We start from the raw sequence: 27,055 nt of genomic DNA, 5'->3' as shown, positions 1-27,055 counted from the left end.
GACTTTTCCGGCGACGGTGACGACGTGGAGAAACACCTGCGAGCGTGGAACGCGGTTGTGTAAATGCTGTGGGTGATATGGTGGTAGCCATACCGGCTGTGTTTTGTTGCACTGGAAGCAAGTGCTGCGCATGTTCCGTGGCAATGAAACAAAAGGGCATGGGGAGCATAGATTGTACCTTCTGCTGCTGCTCCACGAGGTTAATGACCACTCAAAAGCTGCGCAAGCAGCTGAGCCAACGCGCCCCTCTTCCCTGATCCCTCAGGGAGCGCAGCCCAAAACAACTCTGTCCATTGGCGGCCTGCCGCGAAGTTGTTCTCAGGAAGGCATGAACACGCGGGTGCATAATGTTCCGCACATCACTCGCATTAGTACATTCAAGTAGGATGGAAAGCTGGGCTAGTCGGTAGCAGTTCATTGAGCTTGGAACAGCGCGGAAACAAGGCGAAACACGAAGGAAGAATACGCACAGACGAGTGCCGACTTAATTTTTCATTGGAAAAAAAAAATTATACACAAGAGTCATGTCATGCCACTTTTCAGAGCCTATGCAACTCATGAAGCTCCCCTCACATTCAAGACCACCGAATGAAATTCCTCCGTGACAAAAAGGAGACCACTGTTAAAGTTAAAAGAAGAAGCTAATCACGAGACGAAATTATAAGCATCGAGGCACCCTACTCTTAAACCCTCCCCACCCTTAACCCGAACAATGAACAAGCCGATCCCCATGGCACGGGGACAAAGGTCCTTCTCCTTTTTTTTCTTGCCTAGTGTCTGCCTCATAAGGACCGGTCGATACCACTGGCTGGAGGCGGAGAAGTGTGCATGCGCAAAGCGAGCATGTGAAAAAGGCGGATTGATCAGCGGAGTGATACATGACGCCGCGAATGTGACAAGTGTTGCCAACTGCTTTTTTTTTTGTTGTTTAAGAGCTGCTTCTTAAGCAGTTTGACCAGCGATGCGGTGAACCTCAATCAGATCAAGTCTTCACCCTCTTCAGACCCCCCCCTCCCCCCAATCCCTCTTTTATTTTTCTCTTTTCCACTGTAAAAATCGAAAGTTGCCAAGAAACATGGTTGATCAGATCAAGGCTGGTCAGACTGCTTAAGAAGCACCCCTTGAAAGTGATGTGCGCATGTGCACTACGCTAGTCACATAACATGACTCTCGTGTATAATTTTTTGTTTCCACTGAAAAATTAGTTGAGTCAGCGTGTGTTCTTCCTTTTGTGGTTCGTCTTGTTTTCACGCTGTTCGAACCGCAGTCGTTACCATAGGCACCTGAGCGCAGTCACGCGAGGTTTCTGAGAAAGCTGTGTAGCTTTTCTTTATGTAGCCGTTTTACTACGCTCTTGTATATGCCAGTGAGTAATCATTCCATTTATTGTTATGCGCTGCACCTTGGGGCGTTATTCCCCTAAATACATTATGCCACTCACAGCCATACCTCGGCAAAATCGCGAATGATCACTCAGGCGCACTTACAAAAGTTCGGTCAACCTACGGGCTCACTCATTGTCACAGAGGCCCGGGCTCACTCTAACTCATGAACTCAAACTGACTCACTAGTCATCCGGGGTCAACCACTCATAGCGCCTCGCGTCTCACTCAGACACGACTCATCTAGGCTCGCTCACTCATTTGGACTCATGACTCATCTGGACTCGCGACTCATCCGGGCTCGAAACTCATCCGGGCTCATTCATTTCTACTCCCAACTCACCCGGACTCACTCATTTTCACTCGCTACTTATCTGGGCTCACTCACACATTTTGACTCTCGACTCATCTGGACTCACTTATTTCGACTCACGACTCATCTGTATTCACTCGTTCCGGCTCACTCGCACATTTAAACTCATGACTCACCCAGGCTCACCTTGACTCAGTGCTCCTATAAGCTCACACATCGGGTAGCTGAATCGTTTTTACGTCCAAAGGCCTAAGTTATGCGCCTAAAGTGCCAAAAGCAGTTGTTAAAAACATGGTGATGTAATGAGCTTTTAACTTCAGCTAGCTTGTAGCCAGGTCTGGCTGAGAGGTCTAGAGGCCTGTTGCTGCAGCTCGCGAGACGTAAAGATCTGAGGCCGCTGCATGTGTTCGGCTACCAACTGAAAAACAGTAAAGGAAGAACTAGAACAAACGCGATGCAGCAAGCCACAGCTAATATCCAGCGAGACCAAGCTTGGCGGCTAATCAACTTTTCTCGCCTTTTAGTAATGTCCTAGACTGCAGCAACCACAAAAATTACATACCACGAAACAGTGAAATTGCTGTACATCATCATCTCGATTAAAAGCATATTCAGTATTACGAGTGTGCAGGAAACTCGCGTTTATGAACGTTACAAACTCGTGCCCAATCGGTATCATGGATTCACTTGGAATCATGAGATTGTTCAACCTCACATCATGGACTTAATTGATTTGCTAGGCCCACACTACTGCACTGACCCGGAGGACTCGGCTCACAATCTGAATGTGAACCCATTCTCACCATGACTCAGATCATGATCTGAATGTGAGCCCGTACTTACTCACGACTCAGATCATGATCAGAATGAAGTCCGGACTCACTCACCACTCAGATCATGATCTGAAGTGAGTCTGAGTGAGCCTGCGTGAGTCTACTCATGAGTGAGTCCGCCGACCTATGCTCACAGCATCACAAACCATGCGCTTATCGGGTGCTCTGCATGCAGGCTCACATCTCATTTCTGCGATGCCATGGACGCAAACGGACAGAGAGAAATAGAGAAAGGAACTGTACAGCCACAAGGGGGCATGTTCTTATAACGGGCGTGGCTGACTTCAATCTTGAAAAGTTTGAAGTCAGCCAATGAAAAGTTTGAGGTCAAAGTTCGAGGTCGCTTTTTCACCTAGCCTCGTCCACACACTTGTCTACAAAGCACTTGAACGGCGCGCTCTGTTGTGCATTTATGAAAATCGCCACTGTATATGGCGCGCGCGCAATAGCTATTGATAAGTTGAACATGATCCATGGGGATGTGCATGCACGATGAGGTCAGTAATAGTAGTAGTAAGAGGTTGAGGGAAAAGGAAAGGAAAGATGCACGGGTCTGTGACTGGTGAGTTGTCACCACCACCACTGCCGGCGTGCCGTTAGGGAGGAGAGGAGGAGAGGAAGGGTCAGGTAACGAGCCCATTCTTATATGACACAAGTGTTCTCCCCGGAGCGCCGTTCAAGCGTTCTATAGACAGGCGTGCACCACTTCCAGGTGGCGCTTCTGCGAGGCCCATGGTTACTTTTGCTGGATTAGTTGCAGCACGTCAAGTGTGGATGTTTTGTCTTGCACAGGAGGCGCTAAGCTCTAATATTGCGATAGAACGCTTTTGCACATGTACGTCGTAACAGGCAGCATGTTCCAAAGGCGCTCCTCGACATGTCTCATCGGTGCAGAAAAAAAAAAAAACTGTCCGGTTTCCTTACTGCAGCGTGAGCATATAGTGTGCGTGCAGCGAGGTTTGTTTAACATAGTAGAATCCTCAGCCTATGCATGCCGTAGCTGCAGCAGCCAGTAGAGAGCCTGCTTGCAGATATAAAGCTCGCTGCTGCAGCGAAACGCACGTAGCCATTTCCTGTGCGTTGATTCGCGATTTTTACGAGGCAACCATAGTATTGGTGCCAGAGTGCTGAGAATCGAAAATGCGCAATTTCTCAGACAAAGCGCTTCATGATCCAGCAGCACAGCCGCGTGAGCACTGAGGGCTATTTACACAACTTTGCTGTCCTCCGCACAGCGATAAGGCCAGTTGTTGCTGGGCGTTTTCACTGAGAGCGATAATGTGCGAGCTTGTCGCTCGCACCTCGTGATGGCTGCGTCGTCTCACTCGTATGATACTGCATTCATAGAAGGCAGCTATCTGATGCTTTCAGTCTTGCGTTAACTTTTGTCGGGCGCGTCTGTGAAAGTCAACAGCTTGGGGCGGTGCTGATAGGCTTTCGCTATCAGTTCTCGGCAGCGGAATGTGGCAGCTTCAATTACAGACAGACGTTCTTCACATTTGGGCTGTGAACTGTCTCACTCTCCTCACTAATTGCGTATTCCAATCGGCGATCCGGAGCAGTTCTCTGAATCCTCGAAAGAGAAATACCATTTTCTGCATGCGCTAGGAATATACAGGTTTTGCAAATGTTGACGATAGAATCGTAAGCCTCCATAGTGCATTTCAAAATTGTCTGATTATGAGTGAGATGTTTGGAATAGCCGCAGCATCCCATAGGTGAGGTTGAATGCGGGCATGCCAGTTGAAACGGAAGGCTTCCACCAGGGTTGTGCATGTGGACAGCCCTTTAGTTGGCCCGACAGAGTGTGGGGTGCAACATGACCATTCAACCGAAACGCCGAGTAGTGTAATATTTCCCTGTAGTTTTGAATGGTGGAATTAAGGACATGGAGAGCGCAGTGCGACGCATGATTGCGGAGTTCATTTCGCTGGGAAAGCTCGAGCATCATTTTCGTGCTGGCGGCAATCCGCGCGGTGCCGTGGGAAGGACATTACTATGAACTCTATGGGCGCAGCATAACCTGCAGTCTCCAGCTGAACTTTTCCCGCCCGCTTGCTTCGCCGGATCCGGGTGGCTCGAAGAGAGAGCCGATCCTAACTCAGCAGTTAACCATGGCGCCCGCTTGTTGCAGCATCCTGTTTCCCGTCAACGTGGTGGACGGTTCGGAGGGAACCCACTACAACAGCGTGGTCATTGTGGGGACGGGCCTGGACGACGATCACTTCCAGGGCGGCCTCCTGAAGAAGTACCTCGATCCCCTTCTTGATTACAAGAAGGCGAGTATAGCTGGTCCCAGCTCGCGCAGGTTTCTGCATGTACTAGGACTGCTGGTGCTGTACAGCGACTTTTAGCGTTGCGGAGATGTACTAGCTTAGACGTATAGCGGTTTACCAGACGCCGGCATGCGTCTACGCTAATACGTCTCCGGTATGCTAACTCTGATAGCAGTGCGCAAACGAGACCACACTCGAGACCACACTCATGCTTATGAATGCTGTGCTGGCTTAGTGGCTTTGGGATGCGGCAGCTGAGCCCAAGGACCAAGGTCGCGCATTCATTCCCTGCGGAGGCTGCATTTCTGTGGAGGCGAAATGCAAAAACGCTTTGTACTGAAGTTTCGGTGCTCATCTAGAAGCCTGAGTGGTCAGAATTCATCCGCAGTGAGTCCTCTATTAAACTGCGATCACAGCCCACAGTGTTTTTCAGAAATCCCTTAATGAATTGCATGCATGCAGACACAGCGGACACGACACTGCCTTCTTTCTTTTCCTGTCTCATGTACTCACATATACATTGCATAGTCAAAAGAGTTTGACGAAAATTCATCTGGAACGAACTGACAGCCTCTTACGATATCAAAGGTTAAACGAATTCTGGAGTGTCTGGGAACTACATACCGTATTTTCCGGTGTATAAGATGCACCTTTTTTTTTTCAAAAACTTGGTGGTGCGTCCTATACAATGGTGCGTCTTATACGCAAATTTTTAGTTTTTTTTTGCGAGTTCAGAAATGACTCAGGCTCATGTTCAAGCCTTTTTCACCGAATAAATATCACTACCCATAACGCGGTTGTAACACGGTTAATACTTCAATACTGGGACAGCCATGCGCAACTTTTTTAGGTGAACTTTATCATGAAACGGCGGGGATGACGACTTCCGGGATCACAAGTACATGGCCGTTTCGGAGGCCGCAAGCAAAAGTAACGTGAAATGCCAAAAGATGGTGAAAATCACGCTTCTCGCCATTGTCAAGACAAGCCATGACTAGTCGGTGTTCTTTTTTAGTCACCCTTTGCAACTTTGTTTTCTCCATGTACGTAGTACGAAGAGAATGTTTCAGCCGCGTTGCCTTCAGAAATGGGCGACTTTTTGTTAGCGCATCCGAAGATGAAGACTTAGAAGGTTTTAAGTAAAAATAAAATGTTGTTCTGAACATAAGGAGAGTTTTTTCGTTTTTTCTTTCTTTTTGGCTAAAACGTGGGTGGGTATGGTGTAAGTGTTCCCTTTTTCGATCACTCAGCGTTGCTTAAGAACTTCTCACAGGTACGGTGCATTTCGCGATGGTTGCGCAAGTGTGTTTAATTAAGCCTTACTAGCCTAACTGGGTAAATTTGGGTGCGTCTTATACATGGGTGCATCTTATATGCCAAGTTTTTCAATGACAGCCTGCATATATGGCGGGTGCGTCTAATACAAGGGTGCGTGTTATACACCGGAAAATACGGTACAATTTTCCTGTTCTCTGAGGAGGCCAAAAGTCTGTCGTTGCTAAGTACACAGTGCATGACGTGATAAGTGTAATAATCACAATCATTACGTCATGTATTGCGTACTTAAGTAACGACAAATGGCCCTCGTGAACAAGGAACCCACATGTTTAACTTTTACCGGTGACATGGCCAGTGACCATCAAGGCGCCCCTGGTATGTGTTGTCTCGAGTCAGGCCGTTTGTGTGTTGTTCTTGATTGACTCGCATGATACACCAGCGGGCCAGAGCAAGCACGTTATTACAGCGATTGTTGCTGTTATATTCTCCTCCACTTTTTCAGTCCGCCGCGCCGTTATCCGGTCATTGCACTAAAGACGGCACGGCGGCACTCGATTCGGTGATGAATGAAGTCTGCCAAAAGAATCTGAGTATACTCGGAATATGAGAACCTGGAACCATATTCCTCTCCTTTTAAGGCGCTTGCGCACAATCCTGTACATTGCGAAGTCACAAATTTCTGTGACAGTGTGCTACGTCTAAGACTGATTTCTTTATTGCATGCGAATATAGTAACATTCATAGTGTATTGGATGTTATATAGCCAGGTCAGTAAATGATGTTTCATAAAAATTCAACTTTGAAGCAGGTAGCCTGCTTCAGCATGTGCTTCAGCATTGCCATGAAGGTTGATGTTGCCATTTTTTTCAGGTTTGTGGCGTTAGTTCTACAAGTTCTGAAAATACTTGATTCTGAAATAATTGCTTTGCTCATTCGATAAATGCCAGTGGTGATTTACAGAGAGCGGTAACCTTTCACCGCCACAATTTGTACATGTGCACACATGTTTACGAAACGCATTGGTGGAACTGAACCGTATGCTTCCTGCCAGTGGGCATCTAGCTGCATTCAGCAGTGTGTATGTGTATTTGGAAATCACTAGCATTTTTGTTTCAAATATTTTCTCGCCTTCTTTTTATTTAAAAAAAAAAATTCACGGTGCATCAGAAAATTACGCCCGAACCAAATTTTATTTCAGATCGGGAACCATCCCGCACGTTGACTTTGTCGTTAATGGAGCGCGGCTATAACGCTTCAGCCATCTTTTAACATGTGAGTGAAGAAGTGAAGGAAGGTACGCGTTTAGGACAATGCTACCACGCTGGCGCTAATGCATGTTACAAAACATAGGCTACTTGCCGCAGACGTTAAATCTTCCAAAGGCAATTCTATCATTTTCAGAGTGCAGGATTAGCTTGCTCGACTAAACAAGTAGCTCTTCCCACTCCTTCTCTCGCCGAAAGTGTGGCCAAATTAATAAGTGACATAAATTTAATGATTATATTTGCGGTTAGGTAGTCGTCTCAAGGTCTGCCATGCTTCCATTATAACCCAGGTTAGCCAGTTGGCGCAAACGGCGATAAGAATAAAATTGAATGGAATATATAGAGACGGTATAGTATACTTGCCCTTGTCACAGAACTGCAACAACCAGGGCACTTTGTGCATGGTTGTGTATGTACCTGTAATATGTTAGTAGAAGTTTCGCATTGCAGAGCAAGTTAAATACCTTTCTTGAGACATCCATAAGCGGTATATGAGAGAAGAAATTTTTTTTCCATCGAAATGGCGTGCGGTGCTGAAAGGGTTAAGTTGCCTATTGAATGAGCACTCTGCAAGCTGGAGCATGTCTTAGAGACACGGTTGCATTCGGCACCCTTGTCCAAGCATGCAATGCCAGACGACGATTGCCTATGAAACGGATGAAAAACAAAACAATATTAAAACAGGAATGATGCCTGGGGAATATGCTGGCATCTTTATTATTATGCCTGCCCTGCCTGCATTACATCTGCCACTGCTGTTGTTATGAAGCATCTGTGGACGCAACTGACTTCAAAAGGTATTCCTACGGGGCCGATTATTCCGCGTATTAGGAGAAAATTTGCAAATGCGTGTTTGCCGAAAAGGGTCTTCTCTCTGTGCGTATTTTTTGTGGCACTGCTGACGGACAAGACGTTTTTTCAGGCGCAGGCGGTTAATGCTCTAATTATGTTGCAGGTAGCCGGCCATCAGTGCTACGAATGGTGACGTTCTAGTACATACCTTTGTGTTTACTTGCAACGTTTTTCGACTGTTTTTGTGAATTTATTCGTTTTGGTGTTGGTATTCCTAATTATTGTATTGCTTCGCTTTTTCGAATCATGTATTTTCATGCAGCTAGTTTTCTTTTTGCAATCATGCGTATCGTTTTTTGTAGGCATGTCTATGTATGCGTTACCCCCCTTTCTGTAACAGTTTCATTTTATATCTATGTACCACTCCCCTCAATAATGCCCTGTGGGCCATGAGGGTATCAGAAATAAATAAATAAATTAACTCCCCCCCTCCAAAGTCGTTTAGCAGTTTCTGCTGTTCTGTACTCTCTTTGGTCTTTATTTATTCATTTAATAATGCGAATTACCCCTAATGCCTCAAGGGGGAGGGGGGGGATATAGAAAGGGACCCGGGGGTGTTACAAATGAATACATGAAAAAAATTACACGACGTAGTGCATACCAAATAACAAGAACATAAAACTTGGCTTGCCCCCTGGAGGAGGAAGAACAGAACATGTAGTAACGAAACAAAAACAAAAATCAAGTTGAGGTCCGAGAACTGTGCGAAGCGTAGTATTTTCTGCTCGAGCTGAACTCTTTCCTATGCAATAATCGTATGCAGATTGCAGGTAAAGAAAGATTTCAGTCTGCAGTTCGGGTGCCTAGCAAACATTTGCGGCCGTACTACGGAGATGTGGACGGGAGGGGTATGTCCGGAGACGGTGCATGCCACGTTGTACTTCTGTCTCATTTTAATCGGCCCTGCGGCCAAACAAATGACGCTATACAGAAACCTCACTTCTTCATATCGGGCCATAATGGATTTCAGAGAACGTTCAAGCATTCAAAAAGAAGGTTGCACGCCACTGGTATGAAGCTTTACCACTAAGGGCGTTTACTTTTGTCTATTTTTTTCAATATGCCAGGCACTTGTATCAGAGACACTGATAGACGTGTGCTTCATTTTTTTTTTATTTGTCCTCGCGAAAATTAACGCAGTCTTTCTTGGCTTCTTGATGCGTGTAACATACACGTGGCCCCCAAGTCGTGCCATAATTTGTGCTTTATTTCTACTGCGCAGGTGGACGTAAAGGCCGAGGAAGAGGTTTTCGTTCTGCGCTTGCCGGGCAACTATCCCATCAAGCGCCTGGTGCGTTCCCATACGCGCGGACGGTTCAAAGTGCGGTGCGCAAATGTGGTTTTCTTTCGCGCAGGTCTATTCCCCTACTGGACCCCTCAACAGAGACTTTGACGATGTGCGTGTCTTCGCTGATGCCGCTTACAAGGGAGTCAAGCGGTACGTGTGTGCCAACTTTTGGCAACATACTTTTCATCCAGCCTCACAGAGAGAAGCAATTTTAGCGAACAACCCCGCGGGGCTTTTACAGGCACGTGCTCCGGTTTTTTAGCAGAACCACGATGCCTGGCGAGCAGGTGGCTGTTGTATCAGTTTACCAGTTGTCATAGACCCTAATGAGTCGATTAGGCCTCCAGGGTCCCGAATGCAGTGCTCTGCGTTTGTTATTGCGAAACGTCAGTCGCAAATGTAAGCGAAGGTGCTTTGTTGTCCTCTAGACCGTTTTGTGAGGCGGCGCTGCCGGCGCGAAGAGAATGCGCTGAGAGTGGATTTCAGAACTGGGCTTTCATTTTTGTTCACCTTGTCTCACTTCGTGCGCCGAGGACTTTGTCTGCTGCGGCGTTTTTTTTTCCTTTTCATGTCCGACTGTTGGCCGACTTTTGTTCTTACAAGAAGAGTGCGCTCGCCAGGAGGGGGACTAGGGCACAGCGACTGAGGAGTGGAGCATGTGGACAGCTGTCGCAACCCCATTAGCGTCTGGAACAAAGAGCCGCAGTGTATTCCGGGGGATGGGTTGTTGTGTCAGTTAGAATGCATTACTTGTTTCTGTACTACGCATGATATTGCAAACCGGAAGTCGTTGAGGGCCTCTCACATGCTGGAACGAAGGCTTTTGCATCTGCTGCTTGAAGAGTGCCAGCCGAAGCACCGCAAATTCTGAATGGTGATGCCCACTGCGGATAGCAGAGACAGCGCCAGCATGGCCTCTTATTTTAAGAGTTAGATGTTGGGCTATTTGGTTTGCTGACAAATCATTCATCGTTTAGCGCAAACACGAGTGGACACAAAAAGAAAGACAAACACATTGTGTTTCGTGCTTGTCTTTCTTTTTGTGTCCTGTCGCGTTTGCGCTAAGAGGATGAATGCTTCTTTTATTTCGTTGTGCCTCTGCTTTGACGGCCATAGTAATTGGAAGAAGCATTTGCAAACTCGCAGCTATCATTTACAAACTCGCAATTACTTTAACTACAGATAGTGAAATTGCGCGTCTTGTGAACCACGCCAATTATCAGTGCAGAAGAGCATTTTCTGCACATTCGTGAGTTCTTGCGATGCACGCATAGACAGTGCGATTTGAACAGATTGACATATGCGCTGTACGGCGAACCGTCGCTGGCTGATGTCATTTGGTGCAACGACAGCCCCGCTTTCTTGTGGCAGTTGTGCCGGGTGTGCCCTGGTGCGTCAGCATTCGCTTATGCGTCCACTGACGAACGCGCTCTGTCACAGGGCCCTGGCTGCCGGCAGCGACAGTCCACTGGTGTTTCTTCCCACTCAACATGGGCAGTTCGACGGCTACGACTTGGCCACGGTCCTGGGCGCCCTTCACGCGCTCTACGTGGTGAGAGAGCGATTAGTAACGCCCGCGTACCGCGTGGCTATAGCTAAACCATGCTTTTTATGCTGATTAGTAAGGAGTCTGCCAGGCACTCTCCTGCTCCACTGCCCCGGCAGTGGTGTAGCCAATCTTTTACTTTTTTTTCACTGGGGGAGGGCAGCAGCCACTACCTTCACGCTAAACAGATAAAACCATAATATTGACCAGACTAGAAGATGGTTGAAGCTATGAGCCTTGTTCTTTCTTCCTGTATATACTCCGGTTCGTCTCCTTTTGCTCTTGCACATGCAGCTAGTCTAGCCGGCAAACGAACCTGATAGGCATGGAAAGCCGAATAGGCATGGAGGGGTGCCATTCCATGGATTTTATTTCATTTTATAGGGGAGAGGTTCTGGATCTTGATTAACAGCCCCTTGTAGCTACGCCCCTGGCCCTCGTATGAGTGTCCTTTGGTAAAAACCTTAAATGCGTAAGGAATCCCACACCAGTGCACTATCTTAAATGGCCTCAAGTAGTAATGGCCGTGGCCCCTGGGCCGTCCCACAGTACACGTGGATATTGTCTGATTAGCCAGTCTGACAGAACCCTGGTCCACGTCGCTCCGCTGTGGGCACTCAATATTTTTGCACAAACGCTGGATAATGCACACTTTCCGAGGAAAATGTTGGCAACAAAACTCCGGGCCCGGGCTGTAGGTTTGTGGGGTGGTGCTTTGTGAAAACGTTTTTCCCATTTCGCCATAAAGGAAATGGTCCCATGGCTCAAGTGCCTTTCGCTACGTTCATTTTTTCAGCCCCTGGAAATTCGAGAGGCCATGCCGATCCGAAGGCAGAAAGTGTTACAGCTGGGCTTTGGCACTTCGCCGGCAAAAAAGCTCTCCTTTGGGAAGAATTTGCTGGTAGCTCTAGCCATAGAGCAAGGAAGGTAAGCTTTCCTGTGACAGTTTGCTTGTCCACGGCTTACTGTAAAGAACTTGTGATTAAGGCTATACTGCGAGGATGCTCAACGTTGCACAAATGCTGCAGATGTCTCCTTCTTGTAGAGTAATTACCGTATTGCTACAGTGACGTGACAGCATGCAGAGAGAAATGATCTGTATGAAGAGGCTTTATCCTTGAGGGAGCATAAGCATTTCTTCTTCCATTAACTATTTGCCGTTAGTTGGAGGCCAGGCAGTTTATATTCAGAAGGGAGACCTTTTTTTCATTTGCTAGCAGTCTGCCTCTTCCGGTGACAATGCGAGGAGTTGTGGCATTGTGCGATGTGAATGACGTGTCGGGGGAGCGCCATCTCTGGTCGGCAGCAAGGTATGTGTCGTTTAATGCGGTCGCTAAGCAGGAGAAAATGGCGCAGGATCGTATGCCGGGACATCGGCGGCAGTGACCCGGAGCGCATGGCGGCTCCACGGGTGGCCGACTACATCGCACAAATCTTCGAGGATTCTCCCGTGAGGGTGCAGATGATGAATGACGAGTCCATCATCCAGGCCAACTACCCGCTGCTGGCTGCCGTCAACAGGGCAACCAGAGGTAACTCTGGGCGGCGCCCGTGTTGGGAGTCCTTAATTGCGCAGAAGCGCTTCTGAAGGTGCCTCTCGCATGCAGCGTGGATAAAGCGGAAGGCTCGTGGGAGGTGGGGCCAACGCTAGTCTTTCTTGCGAAATCGCTTTGCGTTTATGACGTTTAATTGCGGTTTGAGACGGTTACGGAATTATAATCCCAAATATGAAGTGGAACGAGTTGGAGTAATTCCCCATCAAGGATGTCTCGCATGCGGGTTTAACCAAAAACAAAGCTTTGCAGGGCAAGAAAATAGCCTGAACGCCAAGTGCTCTTGACGACTCGCCATACGCAGTTTCGGGTGAGGATGACTTTGCAACGAGCAGTTTCATCGGTTGCGTCTGGCAAATTGTTTGTAAGATGTAAATCGGAGCATTATGATGCAAGATATTTTGCGGCTTGGAGCGGTTTATTGAGAGAGGTGGGATGCCAACTCAGTGCGAATTGCACACGCACGCACGCACGCGCCACCAGTGGGCCTTCTGGGTGCTCGTGGTTCTGTGAGCTGGCCCGTGACGTCACGAATTTGTGGTGAGAAATGTGAATTGCTGTTATCTCCGGGCCCGCCTGGCAAGCAGGGATGTAATAGCAAGGGGCCCGATTAACTGTTCGAATGCATTATAGAAATAAACTTTGAGATGAGATTCTGATTTATGTAACTGTCGCCGATTTTTGAGAGTCCATATGTGTCCGCGCAGGTGTTTTGATAGCGGTTTTCTGACACTTCGCGAGGTTCACAGCGTTTCTTGTAGTTGGCCGTAACACAGTGAGATTAATAATAATATTAATCATAATGTTTACTATCAACAGAGAATAGAAATGCAAAATATTGTGGGCCAGTAATAATAATAAAAAGATGGCACCTCAGCCAGGAATCTTACTTGCCAATGCTTAGTTGGTTTTCTGGACGTGTTTCTTTTAGCACAGCGCATGATTTTCTGGCGCATTCGGCTCATAATCAGCTCGTACTAAGCCTTCCGGGTTGGGACAATTTATTTTCAATTCCTTTCGCTGTCCTAACAGTTTTTGTCCTACTAAGCCTACAAGTTAAGTATGAACAAATGTACATTTACTGACAAGAAGTCTGTATCTTTCCATCCCACATGCCGTTTTTTCGTCGCTACACACTGATATCTGCCTATTTATTTATAAATAAATAGATTAATATTGATTTCTAGTGATACTGCATGTGAAGTGCATGGGAAATAAATTCCTTTTTGTTCCAGGCGTTAAACGCCACCAGTGCAGGGTGATCCAACTGACCTACAATCCCAAGGGGCCTATCACCAAAACGTTGTTTTTGGTGGGAAAGGTGAGAATTGGTGAATGCTTACAGCGAATGCATCGCATACACGGGAAACCTAGATGGGCCGTCGGGTCCGGCTTGGCTTGTGTGTGTGCAACTGGCTTCTCAAGCAACTTGTGGAATTGTTTATCTTGGCTTGTCTGAGCTGAACGAGGTCCAGAGATTGACATGCTTCATGGCCCTTGTTTTGCGATGTGAATTCACGTTAAGTGCCCTTCACCTAGCTGTATTTTGTTTTGCTAACGAAATAATAATGAAAAAAGAATCTTGTCGTTTACGCTGTTTGTATCATGGGATAAGGGATGACAGTTGGCCTCGGCTATTGAATCTTGGTCACATCACGCGTAAGTTTTGAAATACTGAGGCGACTTTTCTGGCCGCACCACCTTAGTCTGTTGGGGTCGCACTTCACTTTTTGTCGCATGCATGGTTCCCCTCTGTCGGTGTGCACTGCCGAAGCGCCTGACTGCTGGCAATGCCGCGCTGATGCCTGGTCGCGTTGCTTTGCAGGGCGTGACGTACGATACGGGTGGCGCTGATGTCAAGGCCGGCGGCCACATGGCCGGTATGCATCGTGACAAGTGCGGCGCAGCCGCAGTGGCTGGCTTCTTCCAGGTGCGCCTCGTTGTTGCAGCAGGCTTTAAGGCAGGCACTTGCACGCGAAAAGTATGGCTACCTAATTCAACTAAAACCATCCGCGCTGCCTCAACTTGCATGAAACAGTGGAGAACTGCTGACCAGAATGCGTTAGGTTGAACCATGGGAGTTCAGCATCCGTAATTTCTCCTTTTCAATGTTGCCTCTTGCAGGTGCTGACCAAACTTCGTCCGAAGAACATAAAAGTATATGGAGCAATGGCGATGGTCCGAAACAGCATTGGATCAGGTGAGCTGTAGCCCTCATTTGGCTGCCAATAGTTGTCAACAGTGTGAACATTTTGAACGCTGGATTTATCCTGTATTACGTGTCTTGGTTAGTTATCTGCATGGTTCGATCTCCAAGGGGCGCTGGGTTAGAGCAGCTGAGGTGCAAGCAGCCAGGAAACATTGGCATCAGTGGGCGAGCGTCTTTGAGAAAACTGCGCCCGCCTTCCTTCATAGCTACAAGCGGTGTTCAGTAAGTTATGGCTTATGGGCTGTAACGATTTTTATTATTATTATTATTATTATTATTATGTGATGGAATCAAAAGATGTTACATCCTAATGGAAGTCTGGAATAACCTCTTTGCTTGGAATGCATCACAGCTAGAATGCATCGCCGCTGCTGTGGACTATGTTGAAAAGTGGTGTGCTCCTGGGAAAGAGGACCATCAAAGTTTTTACTGGAACATACAGTGTCTCTAAGTTTCATCACTTCATACAAAAAGTTGCAGCCCAAGAGGCAAAACTTATTGAATGCCCTGCCCAAAGTGGCCTTTGCGTAAAAAGCAGCGAACCAAAGAAAAAAGCAATCAAGAATGGAAAATCAAATTCTGAGGTCGCAGTAACAACGAAACATTACCTGCTTTTCTATTGCAGAGTGTTACGTGTCAGACGAAATCATTAAGTCGCGAGCGGGTGTCCGGGTTCGGGTTGGAAACACTGACGCCGAAGGACGCATGGCTATGGCCGATCTTCTCTGCGAGTTCAAGGAAATGGTGAGGCTCAATCGATGAGGGCGAACTATTTATTTTTTCTTTCTGATTTTTGAGGCGGTGCTGAAGTGATTGGGCCTCTTGTTGGTGCAGGCTCTCAATGAAGTGAACCCTCATATATTCACCATTGCTACCCTGACGGGACACGCCTGCATGGCTGTTGGAGATGGCTATTCGGTAAGGCTTTCGTGTGGAATGCGAGACCTAATGTCACGGCACTTAAGCGTGGTTATTTTTCCAGATAATCATCGACAACGGCCCTGCTCGTTCGAGCGCCACCAGCGTAATCGTGCAGAGGGCCGGCGACAGGATCGGAGACCCGTTCGAGGTGTCCACCCTCCGCCGCGAGGTCAGTGTGAAAGCTGTCGTCTTTAGCATCAAGCGTAGCGCGTCTGAACGTGCGGGCACGCACAAGTATGGCAGTGAGAGTTGTGGCACACCACCTTTAGTGAGTTAGTCAAAGGCGACGAGCCTCGTTTCAGCCTGGCATTGGGTAGGTCACGGGTCTGATCCAGGCCGTGTAGTGGTGCGCAAGGCCTCACCAATTTCGTCTAATAATGCTTCTTTGCTGCTTCATTGCTATTGTGGGTGGCTTTTCAGGTGGGCGTGATGTTTTTCGGTAAAGCTCAGGCCCTCAGTATGCGTATTATAGCCATTTTCTATGTTAGGCAAAATGATCGCGCTGCTTCAACTGGCAGCTATACGAGTGGAGATCAACGACTGTGGAATACGTCGCGAGCTGACAGTCGAAGGCAACAGACTGTCTTCTTCTAAAATCAGGTTTGCTAGCCTTGCCAGTGTTCAATGTAATTTCGGCGGGGCCCTGCTTGCGCTCCACTGAAAGCTGGAACGTGTTTTCTGGGAGGGTTGCAGCAATTTTAGAAGATTGTGTGTTGCAGGGTCACTGTCGTCTCTCGTGTTTCTGGTTGATGTAATGCGTGCACTGGCTGCGCTATCTGGACAGTGTACATCTCTGGGTCTCCGTGCAGGATTATAACTTCGTGCGGGGACCGTCCGAGTACGAGGACGTGCTGCAGTGCAACAACGAACCGTCGTCGCGTACCCCGCGAGGCCACCAGATGCCGGCCGCCTTCCTCATCAAGGCGTCGGGCCTGGACAAGGTTGGTGTTTTTCGTGCTTTGAAAGTGAATGCGTTTTCTGCCTTGTCAACACGCAGGCTGAGAACAGCCTGGGTTTGCTCATGCAGCATGTTCCAAGCCTAAGCAACGCGACATCAAACGGGCGTAAAAAATGCATGTGTGCATAGGACAGGCGCTGTGAACCTACACGTGCTACAGAGAAGGAGCACTTGTCCTGTGTGCGAAGTGCACTGCAACAGATTTGGTGCGTGTAAAAAGAAGGGGGAGGATTGTTGGCGATCATTAAATTTTCTCATAAGTACTTGCCATGGCATTCTAAGCCCTTTCGCATTCTTGTGAACCATTTTTTAAAGCATTCTTTCCACTGATTGATTCTCTTTGAGTTCTGCACGCTCATTCCCATAGACGTGAGACTTCTTCAGGGTTTGAGGATTTTTCACTGTAGGAAACGTGACGTAATCACTCGGGATCAGGTCAAGGTCTGTAATGCTGATGAAACATGAAACTGCACTGAGTGGTTCTGTTATATGCGTGTGCGGTTGCAGTGCCGCGGTGCAAAATGACCCCCCCCCCCCCCCGGCCCTTCTGCCCTTCTCGCTGCTCTGTCCATGGTAGCCATTCTTGCGACGGCTTGCGCAATGCTTTTGACAGGTTGCTGATGGGTTGGAAGATTGTGTGCCATTCAGCAGTAATAGGCCTTTGGGACACTTCTGACATGGCGGCTTGTACGGTGACAGCAGTGCCAGTGGCACTTGGCGCGGATGCCGGCGTTGTCTGTGTGAGGTGTCGGCGAGTGAAGCCTCCACCCTTCAGAAGCGTCACCCATCACCAACCCGCCTGTCTCCACGTTTCACTAGGCCTCTACCCATTTGGTCCACGCAGCAACGGAACAAAAACGGGACGCGAAATCGAATTAAAGGACGCAGTGGGAAAGCCAGCTGCCCCGCAGAAGCGCCACCCACCAGCCACGTTTCCACCCCACCCTCGATCCACGCCACCACACACCCTGCAGAAGTGCCACCCACCCACCTTCACACTCAGGAAAAATTCTGTCACGCGTGTACAGCCCCTGCTTAGAGTAAAAGCATTCGTTAGAGTAAAGGCATCAAAGTAATCACCGAGGGTAAATCCAACTGCTTTCGCAACTTTCTCGCATCAGGTATTACAATTGTCCTGTCAGTTTTTGCCGAACAAAGTGGCCACCGTTTTCTTGCCGACACTTCAGGACTGCGTCACTGTCGGTTAATTATTATAGGATCATTCACTCCAAACTTACCAGTGTCTTTGCTCGACCTTGCCAAATTTTTTCCAGAAATTTTGTGGGTTTTTATCCCAGTGTCGAAAGTAATTTCTCAAAATATTTTTGGAAAAAAGTTCCATGTCATGTGACAGCACTTTGAACTTTCCAGATGAGTGCAAAATTAAGCCTCATTAAAAAAAAAGCAGAAAACATTTTTTATGTTTTCTATGCTTTAAAATTTTCCTGAACAATAAATAAGCATTGTGCTTTATCATCAGCCAGCGAAAAACTGCCAGCAGAGAGTTGTTTATTTATCTTTAGTCTATTTTTTTTCCAAAAATTGCCATTTTCGCACTTTCATTTTTAAAATATATGTGACATACGTGAACAATATTTAATGTTTAATCGGCTGCCTGGGAAATTTAATTCTTGACAAAAATGTTTGAACTAAAATAGAACAGCGTGAAATTTCAGAAAAAAAATTCAGAAGTAGCAGAAAAATGCGCCTTGCTTCGTATTCAATAGTTCAACTAAAAATACAAAAATATGGCCAGTTTCTTGCAAATATGGCTGTAATTTCACGGTGCGATTTTTATCGGAGTGTGTCTTGTTTTAGGTAAGAAAAAAAAATATTGGTTCCCTTTTCACGCATTCAGGCATTCATGCTCCAACACCCTGACCATAATCGTCACCAGCGCTTTTCATGTGACGTATTTACACAAGCAGTGGTATGCGCACATGGTATCAATTGACTCAATCACCCGGTGCAGCCCGTTTAATAGGGTCTCGCCGTGCTGAGCTCTGCCTTCTCTTGTTCCCCCACCTCTCACCCGGAGCCGACATATTTCACCAGCTCCCGAAATATGTAACAGCAGTTATTTGCCTAATAGAGCAGATGCAATATAGCCATTATCCTAAATACAGAATAAGAAATTATGCCCTACTAGTTGAGTACCAAGAGCAGTCAGGTGCGGAGGCAAGTCGTTGTAGTGAAAATGTTAGTAAAAAAAAAAAAAAGCTGGATGGGGCACAAGCGTTACTGGGTTGATGCCCATATATGCGGAATTGCTCATTCTCTACTTTAAATTCATAGATCGCAGCGAGTCCTCATACCAATCCCTGGCGCAGGTATGCAACGGTGAAGCGATGCACCACTGTCCCGGAAGGTGGCTGTTTCAAACACAGGCACTGGGGGGCCTTGTGAGGTTGCTCTTCCCGAGCAGCCTCTCGCGTCCAATCGTTAATTTAACTGCCACCTGCCCACCGTGGCAGGCCTACTTTTTCGCTCACGACGGCGGATATCCAGTAGAGTGGGAGCCTAATTACTGCTATAGCGTTCAAAAATTTGCTCTGTGCCATAGGTTCAGCAGTAGCCACATACCAAAGTGGCCCTGGTTAATATGAAGGATATAATGTCTTGATCATCATGAATTGATAGGTTATCTTCCTGTAAGTTTATTTAATTTTTTTTATTTGCGTCATACAAGACAGTAAATTTAAAGTCCACTTTCTGAAACTACATACAAGCCGACGGCCAAAGTTATACACGAAAGTAATGAAACGGCTTGTTAATGCGGTGACTCTCAAGGAATGCGAACCAATCTTTCTTAGTGGCCCAAATTAGGTAGCACATGAGAGCTATCTTGATGCCACTATCACAGTTCCGCACCTGAGCTAACCCATGATGTTTATACAGCTTTAGTGCCAACAGCTCCTCATTATTGCACTATGTTAACTGAGCTGATCGGATTAAACTGACGTGTTGTTAGCCACAGTTAAGTCAACTGATTTTTATTTTTTCCGCTGGCTACCACTGTTACAAAGTTTGTGCATGCCTTGTCTTTCGTTTTTCTTTTGCGTTTGAGGTGGCCACGGTGCCGGTTGTTCGCAGGCATGTCGCAGTACGGCAGCGACGACTTTGCCCCCCCCCCCCCGCGTGGATAGTTGACCCCTCATGACACTGGAGGGTCAAGGCTACTCTGCCCCCTCATAGGATTATCGCCGGGTAGCGAGTGCTTGCATGTTGTGGGGTTGGGGAGCTGTCGGTTGAATGCCCTGGCACCTTCCCGACCTTCGCAAGTTAGCATCGCTCCTCTTTAGGACCGTGGCCTTCTCCCGCGTTCCTTCTCAGTTTCTTCGTGTTTCTTTTCCCCCCTTTTTAACATCTGCAAATTGTTGGCGCACTGGGCCTTGATGATTTATTTGTTTTTTTTTTTGCTTTTTTTTTTGTCACGAGAACGCGGCGGTGGGAAAACCGCGAGCCGGGGAGTTGGCTTGGAGATTTCGATGCGTGCGGACGTGTGTGAGGTCAGCCAGGGAAGTGGTCGGCAAGTGAGCCTAGGCGGTCGCTTGACGCGTAGAACGCAGCGATGGCAGCCCCGAAGACGTGTGGCCCAAGTTCGCCCGTATCCGCGACAGCCCATCAGCCCCGAACGCATCCGCAGCCCGACGCTCCCTGCGAACGGACCTTGCCACCCCGCAGCTAAGCCACCGTTTCTTCCCACTCGCTTTAACTCTTTCTCTTTGACCTATCGCTGTTCCTCGTCCTAGCCTTTTGTACAGTATAGCTTTGTTCTTGTAATGTTGTTGCATACTCGTAATATCGCCCTATGTTTTCCTCTTCCTGTTAATAGTTGTTAGCGTCCTCATTTTGTGTTTGTTATTCGTGTCGCGCCTGTGTATTGACGCTATTTTGCTGGGCTTTGTTTTGTCGTTGTGCTTTGCCCAAGTAAAGGGGTTTGTTAAGGAACTTGTCTACGCCTCATGCCTCCGGTCAGCGGCTAATCAGGCGTGGCCCCTATTGCCAGTCAGCAGTCGAACCTCATCTTTCGCCCGTGGGGTGGAGACGTTTGTCGCTGCTCCCGGGCCCCTCCGAACTTACAGAGTGCAGTGGCGGGCAGGTTGGCCCGATCAGTTATGATTTCGGCACCGACCGACCATCAAGCCGCCCACAATATCCTGACACCCACACACGCTTTGTTGCCAAAACAGAGCGCTCGAACTGTTCTTATGTGTTCAGTAGTTGCTGCAGCGCACTTACAATAAGTGGGCCTGAAAAACACTATACAAGCTATACAAGCTATACAAGGTTTGCTATACAAGCGCGCGAACATGGCATCCGCAATCGATCGTATTGCCCAACAGTGCAAGACAAGACCGAGAGCGTATACTGACTATGAACTCGAATCTTCACATACCCAGGGAGGAAGAAACTTGTTTCTGCAGTTCTCATCGTCCGCTTGAAAAGCATAGCACAAAGCAGCTGGTGTGTGCCTGTGAGGAACTGGGGAGAGCGTCCAGTGCGAGACAAAAATTACCGCTGGTGCTGGCACTCAATTTCAAAACATTTTTTTTTTCTTGCATGAGTCTAAAAGCTATCCGATAAATATCACTTAGCGAAATTACAGTAATATTAGCTGCGCAAAACGAGCCGCATTTTATTTCTGCTTGGAACACCTCAGTGTGAAATTGAAGGCTGAATATGAAGAAAATCACACCTTTTTGCAACTTATGATCTTTTCTCTGAAATTTATTTTGTTGTATTCCATTTCCAACTTTTTTACCAAGCATTACATGTCCCAGAGAGCCGACGAAGTGTTTTATATGCTCATGAATGTCACGTACGTTCCTTTAAAAATTTTTAAAAGTGTTACTTTTCGTGCTAAAATAATGAATTAAAAGTACATAAAGCATCTCTGCTGGCAGTTTTTTGCTGGAGGACACTAAAGTACAATGCTGATACATTATACAGTAAAAATTTCAAGCGTAAAAACGAACAAATTTTTGTAATTTTTTAAACGAAACCTATTTTTACTTGTCCTGTCACATGACCGAAAAAAAAACTTTTTTTTTTTCCCGAAGAGGCTGCGTGAAATTACTTTGGACAGTGCAATAAAGATTCATAAATTTTCTAAATGGGAGGATAGAGTGCTAACTCTGGTGCATTTGGCTTGGAATGAACTTATGACGAAAGATTTGCGTTGCCGACTGGGTCTTATTTTAATAAAACCGGAAAGTCTAGCTCTCACCACCTGCAGCAATGTTGAAAGCAAGTCTACAGTTGCCTCTGTCGAATCTGACCAGCATTTCATTGCACCGTCCACCATGGATACGGTTTCACCCATTTGTCAAAGCAGTGAGGCACCCACCGGGATGACTCCCGCCTTGATAATGCTCATGCAGGATATCCGGCACTCTCAGTTATGCATTCTGTAGTGCCGCTATAGTGTCTTTGTAATGCCACTTGTTCAGTGGAAAATTTTTCCGCAGCGGTGATGTTTTCCTCAACTGGTGCGATTGCCATTCTCTTCTCCTTGGCTTTCAGTAAACTTCTGCTGCTTTTAACTGTCGAAACCATCGAAGAATTGTCGCACGGGAAAGGGTAAGATCCGCAAAAGCCCACTGCAAGAGCTCGAGAGAGCACTTTACCGCGACGATTTTGTACGATTTGAAAACTGGCTCAGCATGAGCGTGAAAGTGCCCGCTTTCCAGTTCTACTGCAGGCAGTGAATGAGCGCCAGGTAACATCAAACGTAGTCCTCCTAGGATTAAGCTGGTCAGGTTGAAATCTTGGCTGACTGAAAAAGGGGCTGCTCTTGACCGCGTTTCTTGCTAATGAAACAATGAATCGTATCATAGTATGTCTAAAAAATTTCGCACTAGCTCGTGTCATAGCGCTTGACTCGGGGGTTTCGTTTTCACCAAGCCACCTTCGGGTACGGAAGAGGTATTCTCAATATAAAATAATATTAATAATAAGTGTTAATTATTATTATTTTATATTTTTATAATTGATGCTGTTGATGTTGTTTTGTACTGTAGCACTTTAAAGTATTGTGACTGCTTTTTCTGACTTGGTCCTTGCTTTGCTCTTCGGTCTCATGTTGAGTCCGCTAGTGGGCTGCAACGCATGAAAAAAAACTAACAATAAAGAAATCAAATCTGTATCGAATGCAGCCTTTTGACGCCAAGTCACCTTTTGTTCTTTCCATGCAGCATGGCCTGGACTCAACGCGTCCGCTCTGCTACTCTCACATCGACATCGCAGCCAGTTCGGGCCCGTACCCGGGTGTGCCGTCGGGTGCGCCCATTGCTGCCCTCACTCAAGCATTTGTGCCTTTTTGAGTCTATGAGGCGCTTGCTTCGAATGGACAGCAGAGATTAATTCCATTCGCAGGCCAGAGGACGAAACTGAGATTATTCCTTTTTTTTTCTTTCTTGTGGTATAACCATCCATGTTTGCCACTTCTTAAAGCTTTATGAATCCATTTATACACAAGAGATTGTACTCAACAGTTTCTGAAAGCTTGTCTTTCGTCTGTTCTTTCACAGGTACCTGAAAGGTACAATTTATTTTTTTGTATGTTTCGTTAATATATAATAAAAGTTGAAAACTACCCTTCTCAAAATGACTGCCGTACTTGTTATTTATCTATTCACAAATAGCACATAGTGTGCAAAGCAGCACTTGCAGCATGAGAGAAAGCGTTGTTTGAAAACTGGTCAAGCTAATGAGAAAAATCGCTGATTTCGAGACAATAACATTTTTTCGGGCTGCTTTACGTGTGATTTTCGAGTGGTCTGAAAACTTTGAGGGAAAAGAAATCTAGCCTTATAAGGTGCTTGGAACTATGGTCAGCAAATTAAATTCAAACAAGAAAACTGAAATTCGAGCACAAGAACACCATTATAGCTGTAGGAGACGAAACAGAAGCTATGTTCAATAACACATCTAAAGGAGCCTTCGCGCCTGTATACATGAAAGTAACCTGCAGTAGTACTGAGTTTGCCCCGGTTAAGATCTTCTCCTTTTGCTGTTCATGCTTCAGTTGTCTAGTTCGCGTTTCATTTTTTGAGTACAGCACCCAATCATGCACTCAGCTAATTAACTTTTTATGAGAGTTGGCCACAGCTACCAGTCATACCTTTCATTTAGACATATATAGTACCCTTTATATCCTAAACAGGGTGTTTTTATTGTATGTCAAATAGTGAACACAGTAAACATATTCGAAACAATGAGCCTGGTAGTACGTGATCCATCATTTTTATGCTGATGGGCTTTTCCACCCATATTGTTTTTTTTTCTCTGCGTTTCCATTGTCATATGCATCTTCACAATAGATAATATAGATCTCTTCATTTCTTGAGCGCTCATTACACAAATCTTAGTGTTTCGACGTTACAGTTTCAAGTCTTAATGACACATCCAAAATTTCGTAGGTTTCCCAAAAACAATTACTGCTCACCGGACTGTTTTGAGACTTGCGTGAACTATTCGGACAGAAAAATAAAATTTTTGCAGAGATATGGCGAGTGGCGACTGAAAGAGTTAAGAAAACAAGGGGCGAGAAATTGCTTCATGGAAATCTCACCACACCAGATCAAAAACGATTGTGAACTGGTTAATATGCAGTACTTTCTGAAAAAGACGTGGCGCTACAAGTACACACACACACAAAAATGAGGAGATGAAGCACAGGCGAAAAAAAAAATTGTCCCGACCTGTGCACCCCGTCTAGCATCAATATGGAACCCACACCGGTTCACCAGTGACCCAGCCGCCGTCTCTGCAGAGAGTCGCCTGAATTTCGGCCCACAAGGACGACGCAGCCTCGACCGTTGAGTGCTACTGACATGGCCACTGACACCAGGCCTATGGCGCCGATCTTCTGCACCTAGCACCTCCACCACACTGTAACGTGTAACGTGAAGGAGAACCACCGGAGCTGAGCCGAAAAACTGCGGCTGTCCCAAAGCGTTCCAGCGCGCAAGCGATAGGCAGCCAACTTCTGCCTCTGTACTAATGCTTCCGCTACTTCTTCGGTTTGGTTTGGTTTGGTTTATAGGGTTTAATGTCATGGAAAACCGGTCCCGTAGAAATAACTTGCTCTTTTTTGGTGCTTCAGATACGGACAAAGAATCATGGAATGATTCGGAGGCTAAGGTCATATCAATCTGCGACGAAAAACTGGGTGTTAAAATTGATCCCGCTGCAATTGAGAGAGCGCATAGAATAGGCAGGTATGCTGAAAACAAAAAGAGACCAATCATTGTTAAATTTAACTTGTTTAAGGACAAACAGCGGGTTCTTTCTGTTGCTTGCATCTAAATTTAAGGATACCGGTTACTCAGTGAGTGAAGACTACTCGCCCAGTGTGTGTCAATCAAGGAGCAGGTTAAGTGCATATGCCCGAGGTCTGAACGCTAAGTATGCGTTAAAGTATGATAAACTAATAATTGATGGGAAAGCATACATTTTTGACAGCGCTACTGATTCTGTTCGTGAATTTGTGCAATAGCAATCATGTACCCCTCCCCGTCGTAATAAGCACTCTATGAGCCAGCTATCTTTGCTGCTGATTTTGCCAGTTTAGTAGGGGTGACACAGGCTCATGTTATCGGAACTGAGTCTTGGCTTGACCACAGTATAACAAGCTCTGAAGTTTTTCCCTCGTGTTATATAGCATATCGAAAGGATCGAGACGCGCATGGCGGTGGAGTGTTTATTCTTGTACGCGACGACATCCAAAGTGTACCAATCAGCCGTATTCATGATGGTGCAGAATCTGTGTGGTGCAAAATAATTTTGTCAAATGGGGAGAGCCTTGCCGTCGGATCATTCTACAGGCCACCTAGTTCAAACAACCCGGAAATATTTCACAGTGTATCAAGATCACTGTCAAGCTTATCATCAGATTTGATTATTCTGGGAGGCCTGCCTGATGTCGTATGGAACATCCCGTTAACATGCCTGATGTCGTATGGAACAACCGGCTTCCTGTCGAACAAAGTAGATCAGCGCTACACTCAGCCTTTTATGAGATGATCGGGAACTATGGGCTCTTTCAATTTGTGGATTTTCCGACTTGCTTATGCACAACTGGTGCAAATGTCTTAGATTTGCTTTTTTAGCAACCAAAATGGTACATACAGTTGAATCTGTTACAGTGGCACCGGGAATAAGCGACCATGAAGCTGTTGCCGCCATTGTTTTTTGCAAGAAACCCGAATTTCAAAAAGGGCGCTCAAGAAAAATATTTCTGTACGAGAGAGGGAACTACGATGCTGTAAAGAATGCTTTAGTAAATTACTTCCCTTTGTTTCTCAGTTATAGCGAAACGTGTGACATGGATGGTTTGTGGATCGCATTTAAGGACAAGCTTCTCTATTTGATTACAGCGTACGTTCCTTCTAAGACTGTATCAGGGAAACTACGCGCTGACAAACCTTGGATTTCAAGAGAATTACGTAGATCCATTAAAAGAAAGGCCACACTGTATAAGAAATATCCTAAAACTAAGAGCCCCTCCTTATTCACAAAACTGAAGTTATTGATGTGTTCGCTTAAGACAGAAGTGCTAAGCGTCTTTACCTATCGTCTTTATCGGAAAAGATAAGAGTTAATCCAAAACAAGTGTGGAAGCATATTAAAAATACTAAAAAAGATAACATTGGAATTCCATCTTTGGTGCACAATAACAGCATTGTAGCAGACGACTTGAGTAAAGCTGAAATTTTTAACGCGTATTTTCACTCAGTATTTGTCAGTGATCAAGCATATCTCAATCTAGTCACGCAAAATTTCACACACTTGCCGGAAATGGAAGATGTAATGATAACTGAGACGGGTGTGATGGCGCTGCTGTCTAATCTAAATTCCCATTCTGCTCACGGCCCAGACGATATATCAAATCATATTTTGAAGCTATGTGCAATAGAAATAGCTCCATTTTTGGTCACAATATTCAATAAGTCCCTGGATTATAAAAAAACTCCCAAATGACTGGAAACTTGCGAATGTAACGCCAATACATAAAGATGGTGATCGCGCAAATATATGTAATTACAGACCGGTGTCCCTCACCTCTGTTTCTTGTAAAAAGCTGGATCATATAATATATTCTGGTCTTATGAAGCACCTTAATGGTAATGATTTCTTCACTACCGCTCAACATGGTTTCCGTTCGGGCCTATCGTGTACAACTCAGCTCACTGAGTTCATCCATGATGTCGCGGAAGGTATAGATAGGGGTGTTCAAATAGACGCAGTTTTTCTTGATTTCCGCAAAGCTTTTGACGCGGTTTCGCATTCTCTGCTCTTAACAAAGTTATCATATTTAGGTATACCTTCTAGACTTCTTGGATGGATTCAAGATTATTTGTATGCACGGCAACAA

At 46.2% G+C, this 27,055-nt stretch overlaps 1 protein-coding gene across 4 annotated transcripts in view; it reads left to right on the top strand.

The window, feature by feature from the left end:
• The window catches only part of Dip-B (Dipeptidase B), a 69,141-nt gene extending 45,857 nt beyond the window's left edge, over window positions 1–23,284 (top strand). For all 4 annotated transcript variants that reach the window (XM_089580561.1, XM_089580564.1, XM_089580563.1 and 1 more), the window contains 14 exons: window positions 4,663–4,807; window positions 9,422–9,490; window positions 9,555–9,637; window positions 10,928–11,039; window positions 11,830–11,960; window positions 12,390–12,565; window positions 13,822–13,907; window positions 14,412–14,516; window positions 14,711–14,786; window positions 15,421–15,539; window positions 15,630–15,713; window positions 15,778–15,885; window positions 16,526–16,657; window positions 22,872–23,284. In XM_089580561.1, the coding sequence (XP_089436687.1) occupies window positions 4,663–4,807; window positions 9,422–9,490; window positions 9,555–9,637; window positions 10,928–11,039; window positions 11,830–11,960; window positions 12,390–12,565; window positions 13,822–13,907; window positions 14,412–14,516; window positions 14,711–14,786; window positions 15,421–15,539; window positions 15,630–15,713; window positions 15,778–15,885; window positions 16,526–16,657; window positions 22,872–23,000 (1,555 nt within the window). In that variant the 3' untranslated portion in view covers window positions 23,001–23,284. The remainder of the gene's footprint in view (window positions 1–4,662; window positions 4,808–9,421; window positions 9,491–9,554; window positions 9,638–10,927; window positions 11,040–11,829; window positions 11,961–12,389; window positions 12,566–13,821; window positions 13,908–14,411; window positions 14,517–14,710; window positions 14,787–15,420; window positions 15,540–15,629; window positions 15,714–15,777; window positions 15,886–16,525; window positions 16,658–22,871) is intronic.
• The last annotated feature ends 3,771 nt before the right edge of the window (window positions 23,285–27,055 follow it).

Source organism: Amblyomma mixtum, chromosome 3 (genome assembly GCF_055824585.1).
Source record: "Amblyomma mixtum isolate Tamu chromosome 3, ASM5582458v1, whole genome shotgun sequence".
Lineage (NCBI taxonomy): Eukaryota > Metazoa > Arthropoda > Arachnida > Ixodida > Ixodidae > Amblyomma > Amblyomma mixtum.
Note: the sequence above shows the minus strand (reverse complement) of the source record. Positions and strands in the feature narration are given on the sequence as shown.